Source organism: Plecotus auritus (assembly GCF_963455305.1).
Source record: "Plecotus auritus genome assembly, chromosome: 5".
NCBI classification, from domain to species: domain Eukaryota; kingdom Metazoa; phylum Chordata; class Mammalia; order Chiroptera; family Vespertilionidae; genus Plecotus; species Plecotus auritus.
In genome coordinates, this window is record NC_137776.1 from 183796994 (window position 1) to 183808794 (window position 11801).

General features: G+C 59.5%; 1 protein-coding gene across 1 annotated transcript; it reads left to right on the forward strand.

The window, feature by feature from the left end:
- Positions 1-929: 929 nt before the first annotated feature.
- On the forward strand, positions 930-7140 carry LOC308248399 (bile salt-activated lipase-like; the record flags this gene model as incomplete). The annotated part of the gene is made up of 11 exons (XM_080668345.1): positions 930-995; positions 1818-1977; positions 2069-2191; positions 2369-2566; positions 3303-3433; positions 3781-3888; positions 3977-4094; positions 4638-4824; positions 4996-5199; positions 6432-6629; positions 6879-7140. The coding sequence occupies 11 exons, from the start codon at positions 930-932 to the stop codon at positions 7138-7140; spliced, it is 1755 nt and encodes a 584-aa protein (XP_080524471.1).
- Between the last annotated feature and the right edge of the window lie 4661 nt (positions 7141-11801).

An 11801-nucleotide genomic window follows, 5' to 3' on the forward strand; every position in this document is an offset into this window, starting at 1 on the left:
GGTCTCGGAATGGCCTGGGAGAGAAACCAATTCGGCGGGAGCTGGATCCCAGGCAAAAACAGGAACGTATCCCGCAGGGCTGAGAGCACAGTGTACCAGGGCTGGGCCTTGGGTGCCCCTGGCAGGGACATGGCCACCTCAGCAAGCTCTGGGATGGGACACCACCTGCACCGAGGCTCCCCCATTCTGACCTCAATGCCCTGAGGACACCCCATTGTAGACAGTTACTGTGAGAAATGCTCACCTGTCCCAACTCAAATGACACTCGGAGACAGAAGCTCGTGAAAGGAGACCTTGAATGTGCTCTCCAGAGCAGGTGTCCTCCCAGCTGTACTGGCACCCCGGGGCGGGAACACAGCCCATTTATCTGGCCCCTCCTCCAGCTCCTCATTGGCTGAGTACTCTGGGCTCACCTCTTTCCTGACCTGTGGACTAGGTTATCCCATTGGGCCATTTAAAACAATTGGGCTGAGCCCTTTTAGATGCCCACCCCCCCACACAAGTCTAGCTGAAACAGGTGCCTCCAGGGACTCCACCATGATGCTGGCCCACAACCACAGGTCCTTGGTCTCACATCCTCGTCCCTCCCCGTCCCTTCTCTGTGCCTGGGGGATTCAGCCACCGCTTCCATCAGAAGCTGACCATGCCGGCCATTACCCTGCCTGAGCCCGCCTGGAAAGGCAGCTATACATGTGTGTGTTTGTGTGTGTGTGAGTGTGTGTGTGCCCACACATACATGACCTTGGCCCTGAGCCTGGCTAAGAACAGCAGTTATCCTGGCCCTGGGTATATTGCCTGGAGGAAGGGGCAGAGGGAGGAGGAGGGGAAGGGAACCAGCCACAGGCAGCTGCCAGCCCCGGCTCCTGGAAGTTCCTGCCCCATAAATACCCACACGCAGAGGCAGGGCCCCCGAGGCAGGCACACGCACCATGGGGCGCCCGGAGCTGGCTGTCTCAGGCCTCGCCTGCTGCTTGGCGGTAGTGAGCGCAGCAAAGGTAAGCGAGAGCCCAGAGGACATGGCAGGGGCCCGTCGGCTCCCCTAACCCGGCCTGGGACCTGGGACGGCCTGCGGATTGGGGCAGGCAGGTGGGGCGCTGGCACAAAGAGCCCCCGAGAGCCCACACCCAGCCCCGCGCTGTCCTGGCCCTTCCTCTGCGCTCCTGCCTTCACACTCACACGATGGCGCTGCGCAGCTGACAGCCAGGACGCCCACGAACTCGAATGTCAGAGACCACGAGGGAGGGCTGGGCCAGGCGCTCTCAGGGCACACAGGGGCACTTGCGCCAACACAAACAAGGTGCCCTGTCCCCACAGCCCCAGAGTCACTGGCACCCTCAGGGATGATCTGTGGATCTGCCTGGGCCTCCAGGGCCCTGGGCTCTCCCTCTGCCCGGGGAGGGCCATGGCCAAGCTCAGAGGGCAATGAGCCCTGAGCAGGTCCGCAGTTTGCCCATCAAACTGCGGACCTGCTCCTGTTCCCCTGCCTGGGAGATAGCCCAGGCAGGGGAACAGGAGTGTGGACCTCGGTCTAGTTAAACCCTGAGCGCGGGCCAATGGCCTGGAGAGGGGGCGACACCCACCTGATTGTCACGGGCTGGGTCCCCTCCAGGGGGAGTTGAGAGCCTCGGGCCCTTACAGGATCCCTTCCCTCAGGGCCCTGCCAGGGGTGAGGAGCGGGGCTTCCTCAGGAACCCACAGCTCCATGTAGGCATGACTAGGGGCCCCACCTGGAGGCTGTTCGGACCCCTGGAATCTGCTGGGGTCGACCAACCCCACTGCCCAACCAGCTTGTGCCCCTGAGCCTGCCCTCTCCCCAGCTGGGCGTGGTGCACACGGAAGGGGGCTTCGTGGAGGGCGTCAAGAAGAAGCTCGGCCACTTGGGCACCGGTGGCCGCTCTGTGGACGTCTTCAAGGGCATCCCCTTCGCCGCCCCGCCCAAGGCCCTGGAGAACCCCCAGCGGCACCCCGGCTGGCAAGGTGGGAGTTGGGGGTGGGTTCTGGGCTGGCCCTGTGCCTGGGGTGGCGGTGGGTCCACCATCCTCACGCCAGGCCCTCTGGTCACCCACAGGGACCCTGGAGGCCAAGGACTTCAAGCAGCGATGCCTGCAAATCACTGACACCCAGGACAACACCAGGGGTTCTGAGGACTGCCTCTACCTCAACATCTGGGTCCCCCAGGGCCAGAAGGAAGGTGCATTGCCCTCCCCATGCCCTCCAGGTCCCCGAACCTGAAGAAGGCGCCCAGGCAGCCAGAGGCCAAGCCTTGCCCTACCCCTTGGATGTGTGATCTTCAGAAGTCCCTGAAAAAAGCACCCAGAGGGGATGGGGAGGGGACAGCTGGGGTCACCGGGTCTGTTTCCTGCCTCAGTTTCCCAGAACCTGCCTGTCATGATCTGGATCTATGGAGGATCCTTCCTAGAGGGCTCTGCCCAAGAATTAAGTTTCTTCAATAACTACAAGTATGACGGGGGCGAGATCGCCACGCGGGGCAACGTCATCGTGGTCACCTTCAACTACCGCCTCGGGCCGCTGGGCTTCCTCAGCACTGGGGATGCCCACCTGCCAGGTGTGATGGGCACCTGGGGCCGGGGTTGAGGGAGCTGCAGGGGGGCCCTTCATCACCGCTTTCTCCAAACAACTCCTGGCAGTCTCCCTGAAAGACCCAGAATTCTACTGGCAGCGCAGGAAGCTGGGGTTGGAATGTGAGACCCAGAAGCCCATTGGAAGCTGTAGTGAGAGAAGAGGCTGCCCGCCAGCCAGGCAGGGACCCAGGGAGACCAGGGAGGGGGGTCAGGGATTGAGGGAATGGGGACAGGGACCCAGGAGACCAGGGATGACGGACAGGTACCCAGGGAGACCAGGGAGCGGGAACAGGGACCCAGGGAGACCAGGGAGCGGGGACAGGGACCCAGGGAGACCAGGGAGGAGGGACAGGGACCCAATGTGACCAGGAAGCGGGGACAGGGACCCAGGGTGACCGGGGAGTGGGGACATAAACCCAGGAAGACCAGGGAGCTGGGAGATAGACCCTGGAAGAGATGGAAGATGAGACACTGAAGTGGTGACTCGGCGGACTCAGAGCCATAGGACAGAAACAACAAGAGGGACGGTGTCAGGGAGAGAGACGAGCAGCCTGACCCTCCTGTTCCTAGTCCCCTACCTGAGCCCCACAGCCCCTCCAGTACCTCATACCACAGCCTCCTGGGACCCGCCCTGCGCCATCCTAGGGCTTGACAGGGGTCTCCACTTGGAGGAAGTTCTCCCCCACCCCAGTCCCTGATGGGCTACCCCTCCGGGCCCAGGTAACTATGGCCTTCGGGACCAGCACATGGCCTTTGCGTGGGTGAAGAGGAACATTGCAGCCTTCGGAGGGGACCCCAACAACATCAGCATCTTTGGGGAATCAGCCGGAGGTGCCAGCGTCTCTCTCCAGGTCTGGGTTCGCTGGGATGGAAGACCTTCCTCACTCGGTGATGGGGTGGGGGGCAGGGTCAGAATTGACTGGGATGGGGGAGCTGATGAGGGTGTGGGGAGCTTTTGGGGGCCAGGGGAAGCTGATGGAAACTGGGGAAGCTGACAGGGGTGAAGGGGAGCTGGAGGGAACTGGGGGAGCAGAGGGGAACTTGCGGAGCTGTTGGGAACTTGGGGAGCTGATGGGGGCTGGGGGAAATGATGGGGGCTGTAGGGAACAGCATAATGCTGACAGTCTAGCTGTGCTTGGTGGAGCCCGGGTGGGCAGGACAGGCGAGGCCATGGTGACAAGACCTGTGTGTGTCGCAGACCCTCTCTCCCTACAACAAGGGCCTCATCCGGCGAGCCATCAGCCAGAGCGGCGTGGCGCTGGCCCCCTGGGCCATCCAGAAGAACCCTCTCTCCTGGGCCAAGGGGGTAAAGGAGAGCTGTTGGGGGCTCAGGGCTCGGGTTACCTCCTTCCACGCCCTGTCCTGGTCCCCATAGCCGTCTCCCCCACCCCCAGATCGCCAAAGAGGTGGGCTGCCCCCTGGACGATACCACCACCATGGCCAAATGTCTGAAGGTCACCGACCCCCGGGCGCTGACGCTGGCCTATAAGACACCGCTGGTGGGCAAGGAGTGTGAGTGGGGCTCCACATGGGGGGATGGCCATGCTCCCAAAGTGAGGATTGAGGGGCTGCTGCCTGGTCCGTCACCCGCTGACTGCTGTCCCTGGGAGCCCGGTGCCGCCAGGGCCCTTGTTGCTGCCGTGGCCCTACTGGCTGTGCCTTGGTTGCCATCCCTCCCTCTGATCCTGCCTGGGTCCTGACCCCTTTGGGAAGCTGGTGCACCTTGTCCCCCAACAATGGGCAGAAACAGTCATTCGCACCCACTTTTAGGGACCTCAGGCGCAGTGGCTCTCAGCGGGACGGTGTGGCCCAGGGAGCCTGTGGCAGTCTGCACACAGTCTGGGCTGCCACACTGAGGAGGGTGACATTGGGCAGACGGGGCCAGGGAAGCTGCTCCACACACACAGGGCAGCCCAGGACATAGAATGATCCGGGCCCCATGTCAGGGGGACAGGCTGAGGACCCTGGTCTGGATCCGAGGAGGCAGGGGCTGCCCCCGGGTCTGGGGCCTGGCAGGGTCTCTGGAAGGTGCGAGAACCCCTGCTCTCCACGCAGACCCCATAGTGCACTACCTGGGCCTCCTGCCTGTTGTGGATGGAGACTTCATCCCCGACGACCCCATCAACCTTTTCACCAACGCGGCCGACATTGACTACATCGCTGGCACCAACAACATGGACGGCCACAAATATGCCAGCTTTGACATGCCGGCCATCAACGTGGACAAGCTGACCGTCACAGGGTGAGTGGGGCACAGGGCCTAGGACATGCCCGTAGGCCTCTTGGGGAGGCATTACCTGGAGAAGGAGGGGCAGAAGAAGGGGGGCATCTGCAGGGCCCTGGCAGGGTTTGTGTGGGCGGGATGCCTCATGCTAACCTGGGTTCAGGGTCCAGTGCCGGCTTGTCCCTGCAGGGAGGACTTCTTCAATCTGGTCAGCGGGTTCACCTTGGCCAAGGGGCCCAGAGGTTCCAACGCCACCTTTGACTTCTACACGGCGTCCTGGGCCCAGGACTCCTCCCAGGAGGCCAAGAAGAAGACGGTGGTGGACTTAGAGACCGACATTGGCGTCCTGATGCCCACGAAGATGGCCGTGGCCCAGCACAGAGCCAGCGCCAAGTGAGGGCCGGGGCAGGGAAGGCTCCCCTAGGTCACATACCTGCCCAGTGAGGCCTCCCCGGTGTGCAGCTTAGGGTTCAGGGAGGCCCGGGAAAGCCTTGCCCAGGCCTGAGGAGACTGGAGAAGGCCCCTCCTGACCTCCCAGCTCAGGGGCCTTTACAGAGCCCTCCGCCTGTTACTGGCAAACCCCAGGTTGGGCTCGGCCTGCCTGTCCGTGTGTTCAATAACGAAGGCCGGGTAGAATCATATGAGGCGTTTATTGAGAAGGCCAGCCAACCAAGAAGACAGGGCGCTTACAAACTTTCAAATCCTGTCTTCCACAGGTGCAGGGGAAAGGAATATAAAGGGGAGGGGGCTGTGGTACTACTTGCAGCTCTGAAGGTCTGCAACCTCAGCTATTGTAGTCATCACATGAGATGATGTGGATGAGATGATGGGGTGAGATAATGTGGATGAGATGATGTTTTGACTCCTGGTGGGTCTGTCTGTCCCTGCTTTTCGGTTCTGCTTGTTGGATTCACGGCTGAGTCACCTCCTTCATTGCTTTGCACAGGCCTTCAAAGCAACCTTAAGAAAACTTAACCCTTTTCACATAAGTATATGTGTTCTAAGACTGAAAATGATAGGATTACTTTTCAGATTAACTCGGGTGCTCCATCAGGTTGTAAGTCCCCCATTCACTCAGCCCTCAGGCCTCCCCTACAGTGTCTGCAACCTTCCCCCACCCCCAGGCTGAGGGGGACAGAACACGGGGTGATGCTCTCTGTTGTGAGTTTGGAGTTGGCCAACATTCAAAACAACTCTGGCCTGCGGCCACCTGGTCAACCTCCAGCGAAAATAAAAAGTCAGTTAGGGATGGGTCCTCGGAAGGGAGATGAAACAATACCCAGGAAGAGCAGGCAGAAAGCTTGTCCCAACTCCAGGATCTTGAGCTCTTCATTGGGTGGCACAGGTGTGTTCCTGACGGGAACACAAATTCATTTGCAGAGAAAAGGAAGGAAGACGCCTCGACAGGCTTTGTGGAGGGAAGAGTGAATACACTTGAGATCCCAGAACCACAACCCCAGGGCCTTCCCTTCCTGGAGCAGGGATTCAGGTCCTTCCTGATTCTGAGTCTGGGGATTTCCCGGTCCCGCCCTGCTCTCCCCAAGGCCTCCCTCCAGGGACCAGCTCTTGGTGGGAAGCCCAGGTGAGTTCCCTGCCAACTTGGGCCGTGTCCTTCCCCTCCTCAGGAGTGCCCGGACCTACACCTACCTGTTCTCCCACCCTTCTCGCAATCCGTTGTGCCCCAGCTGGGTGGGCGCCGACCACACTGACGAGCTCCCATACCTGTTTGGGAAGCCCTTCGACAACCCCCTGATCTACTGGGCTCAAGACAGAACTGTCTCCCTGGCCATGATCGCCTACTGGACCAACTTTGCCAGAACTGGGTAAGGCGGGTGGGTCTGAACCAGGCCTCCTGCCTCCTGGGCCCCACATGCCTGTCCCCTCTCCTACACTTAACCTCCCTGAGCCTCAGTACCCCCATCTGTGTGTGAGGATAGAGCTACTGCTTGGGCGCAGAACACGTACATAACCAGCCAGTGGCCAGGACACAGTGAGGTGCCCTGGTGGTTCGGGTCAGCATGGAGGCCTCCTGTGAGCCCTCAGACCCCACACAGCCTTTCTCTCATGTGCAGGGACCCCAACAAGGGCCACTCGGCTGTGCCCACCCAGTGGGATCCCTACACCCAGGAAAACAGCAACTACCTGGAGATTAACAAGAAGATGGACGGCCAGTCCCTGAAACAGCACCTGAGGAGCAGCTACCTGCAGTACTGGACCCAGACCTACCAGGCCCTGCCCACCGTGACCAGAGATGGGTCTGCCCCCCTACTCTTCTCAGACGACTCTGATGCCCTAACCGTTCCTCCCAAGGACAACTCTGAGGCCGTCCCCTGAGCTCCCCACTGGTGACTGTGAGGAGGCTCAGATGCCCTCAGCCATTTGCTTCTAATGTCCTTGCCCAAGTGGCCTTAGGTGGGACCCAGGGAGCCCACCTCCCATGCCAGCTCTTCCTGAATAAAGCCGCAGGTCTCTCTGGCAACCTGCTTGGCCCTCATAACCACAGCTGCCCACCTGGTCTCTGCCCTTGTCTGGCTCCGGGAGTGGGGTGCACCCTCATTTCAGAGGAGAAGAGAGGGTCAGACGAGGGTCAGCCCTGAGTGGGGAGCAGGCACCGTGGGCAGTTGCCTGTGGACCAGGGGGCCTAGCCTCGGCCACGTCCTCGAGGGGCTCTGTGCACCCGGTCTGGGAATGGCCCGGGAGAGAAACGCATTCGCCTGGAGCTGGATCTCAGGCTGAGACAGTAATGCATCCCGCTGGGCTCAGAGCACAGGGTACCAGGACTGGTCTTTGGGAGCCCCCAGTAGGGCCAGGGTGCTACCCATGGGCTCTGACAGAGTCTGGAGGGCAGCGGGAGGCAGAGGAGAGACGCAGGGCCATGGCCACCCCAGCAAGGTCTGGGACAGGGCACCGCCTGCACCGAGGCTCGCCCATCCTGACCTCACATGGCCTGGGCGGTGGGAACTGTAGACACCCCATTGTAGACAGGTACTGTGAGAAATGCTCACCTGTCCCAATTCAAATGACACTCGGAGACAGAAGCTCGGTGAAAGGGAGACCTTGAATGTGCTCTCCAGAGCAGGTGTCCTCCCAGCTGTACTAGCACCCCGGGGCGGGAACACACCCATTTATCCGGCCCCTCCTCCGGCTTCTCATTGGCTGAGTACTATGGGCTCACCTGTTTCCTGACATGTGGACTAGGTCCTCCCATTGGGCCATTTAAAACAATTGGACTGAGCCTTTTCTAGTTGCCCACTATGCCCCTGTCTAGGTGAGTCCAGTGCCTCCAGGGTCTCCACCATGATGCTGGCCAACGGCCACAGGTCCTTGGTCTCACATCCTCGTCCCTCCCCCTCCCTTCTCTGTGCCTGGGGCATTCAGCCACTGCTTTCATCAGAAGCTGACCATGCCAGCCATTTCCTACAGTGCCAAGGCTCCAAGCGGGGCCACATGCCCCAGGCCCTCAAGGGAGGACTCATGCTCAGGTCTGAGACTCCAAAGCTCACCATGTCAGCTCGGAGCGGGCGTGGGGGCTCAGAGGAGAGAAGGTTTCTGATGGGAGGGCGGGTGTATGGCTTGGGCAACTCCAGGGACCAGCCCGCCACCCTGATGCACACGATCCAGTGTTTCCCTGGCCAGGCGGTGGGTACAACGGACAGTGTTGGTGCTGTTCCCCCCCGCCCTCTCTGCCCCATCCTTCCACCTCCCCCAGCACAGCTTCCCAGCGCCCACAACCCATGGCAGAACCACAGCACAGACCTGGACAACCAGGGCAGCCAGCCAGGGGCTGCGGGCTCTCAGGGCTCCAGCCCGTCTACCCTCAGGACAGTGAGTCTAAACTGGTGGCTGCCCGAGACGGGACCTCAGACCTCACAGCCCTGGGTTCATCTGGGCCAGAGGGGAGCCAGGGGGCACCAATCAGCACGTTTATCCTGCAAACCCACATTCACCTGGGACTCCTCAGACCACGTGCCGGCAGAGCGAGGGGGATGGTCCAGGGCCTGGTCCTGGGTGAAATGAACCCTGTGAAGAGCTGCAGCTCTGGTTCCCAGGGCCCAGCTGTTGCCTTAAATAAGCTGCATCACAAATCCTTCCCTGCTCCTGGCTCAGCACGGCCAGGGAAGAACTGAGGGGGGGCGGAGAAGGATTAAAGAAGACAGACAAGAGAATAAAGCTGGGGTTAGGTGGGATGTTGCTCTCAGATGGAGAGACAGTGCCACAGCCTACAAGCTGAGTCTTTATTTTATAGCCAGATTCCACCAGGCAAAGTGCTCAAGATGTTTACATTGTTCTCTCGATTTGGAATCTACTCAATTACATGCACCTGAACTCTATCAAGCTTTGTTTTGGCAGCACTTGCTGCACCTCCACAGCCTACCTCACTTAGCCACGGGGGACCACAGGTTCGGACCATGAGGTCAAGCGTACAACCATAACCTTTGGCTATAATTGTGCTGGGAGGACTTTGCCCTCCAATCTGGGACTTGCACGTTGCTTTGTCACGAAAGAACCTGCCCTCTCATTCGTCCGAGGCTTGAACCTATCCAAATGCTGTAGTCACTATCCACCCTTTCCCAGAAACAACACCGCCAGAGAGGCCTTCCCAGGACCAGGTTCCCGGAGGGTTCCAATCGGTAAAGGAGGCCTAGGCCCTGGATCACAGAATGTGAAGCCACGACAGAGGCCACTGGCCAGTACTCCCCGCCTCGCCTTCCCTGTGGCAGGCTTTGATCTGTCCACAACCCCCCACTTAGTGCTGGTGGGTTCTGGTCTGAACTTGAAATCCAGGAATTCCTCCTCCTGGGCAGCAGAAACCACAAGCCCAGCCAAACTCCCCCCTCATCCTCCAAAATCAGGCAGCCCCATCCTGGGTCAGGAGTTGGTCTTTACAACTATTTTTAAAAATTAAGTAAAATTTAAATCACAACACGATAGTTTAACGATGCATGAGCTCAATTCAGTGATATTAATCGCAGTCACACTATTGTGCAACCATCACCACTATCTGGTTCCAAATCAGTGCATCACTCCAAACAAAAACTGTGTATGCACTCCTCAGGATCTCCGCTCCCCCAACTGCTACTATTCAATTCAACTTCCTGCTTCAGTCAATTTGCCTATTCTAAACATTTTTTCTTTATTATTGATTTTCTTTACTAATGAGGGAGGGAGAGAGCGAAACATGGATCTGATAATTACATGGACCGGCTGCCTTCTGCACGCCCCACACTGGGGACTGAGGCTCCATGTGCAGTATTGGGAATGGAAAGGGTGACCTTTTGGTGCAGGGAAGACGCTCCACCTATTGAATGACCCCGGCCGTGCTATTTTCTTTACTTTGAAATTGTGTTGTTGAGAGAATTGCAGACTTCTGCCACTTCCCCTCTCTGCCCCTCTCCACCCACCTCCCACTCCAGCCCTGTCTCCCCCCTGTCTATTTTCTGTGAATAGATGCCTCTAAGTTCTTGATTCATCTCTTCCCTCCCTCCCTCCACCTTCACTCTGAGATCTGTCCTGCTGTTCCATGCGTCCATGTCTATGGATCTGTTTATTCGTCAGTTTATTTGGTTCATTGGATTCCACATGAGTGAGATCATGTGATACTTGTCTTTCTCCCACTGGCTTATGTCACTCAGCATCATGCTCTCCAGGTCCCTCCAGGCTGTCTCACCGGGTAAGAGTTCCTTCTTTTTACAGCTGCAGAGTATTCCACGGTGTGAACGTACCACAGCTTTTGTCCACTCGCCTACTGATGGGCACTTGGGCTGCTGTCAGATCTTGGCTGTTGTACATGACGCTGCTAGGGACACAGGGGTGCACACAGTCATTCTCATTGGTGCCTAAGGATTCTTAGGGTATTCCCAGAAGGGGGTCGCTGGTCAAACGGCAATTCCATTTTCCATTTTTTGAGGCATCTGCGTACTGTTCACCGTGGCCGCACCAGGCCCCATCCCACCAGCAGGGCACGAGGGTTCCCTCTTCTCCACACCCCGCCAGCCCTTGGGGTTTGTTGATTTGCTGATGGTGGCCCTCCAGGCGGCTGTGAGCTGATTGACACTGAGGTTGTAATTTCCATCTCCCTGCTCATAGGTGGCCTCCATTGGCCATCTGTACAACCTCGGATTACTTCCTCCAGAACAGGCTGCAGAACTGGACTAGCTGCCAGAGGCCTGTTAACAAACGCACCCCTCAAGCCCTTTACTCCCCGGTCCTCACGCACCCGTCCCAGCCTGCCCGGCTCCTGCTGCCCACTGTCCTGCCGCCTCCCCACCTCCGTCCCAGGAGACCTGGGCTCTGGATCAGTAGGCAGCCAGCTTGGCCGGTGTCTGTGGATCCATGTGATGCTGGGGCAGCCCCAGGCGTGACGTCAGCCAGGCTGTGGCCTGCGTACAAGCACCGGCTCCTGGTAGCGAAAGGGTGAGGGGCCGGGCGAAGGGCCGCTGGTTGGGGAGGGCTCTGCTGTCCCCGGCCCTGAACGCACCCCCAGCCCTGGAGAAGGCAGTGCTGCCAACGCCACAAAGGCAGGAACCCTGGGCTTGTCCCTGGAGCTTCCTCTGGTTCCCGAGTGAGACACGCTCCCCCAGCCACACGCGCCTCTGCTCACACACACTCTGCTCAGCTCTCTCTCCCTCTGTCTCTCCGCGTCCCCATATTCTCTGTCTCTCCCTCTGTCTGTCTCTCCCTCTGTCTGTCTCTCCCTCTGTCTGTCCCTCTCTGTCTCTCTGCTGGGCCCCAGGTCGTTGGACATTTCTGAAAGCTGGAACTTCCTTTCCTCAGGGAAGCCACCAGGCTGGGTAGGAGTCCCCTCCCTCCCCACCTGTGCCCCCCTGAGCCTCCAGTCCTGCCTCCCAGGGCTGCTGGTGCTGAGTGTGAGGTGTGCCCTCCCTGAGGGCAGGATCGCCCGCCCTGTGCTTCAATGGGTCCCCACAACCAGCTCGGACTGCTCACCAGTGGGCCCTCGGACCCAGGCTCAGCCACGTGGCTGCCCAGGAGCACAC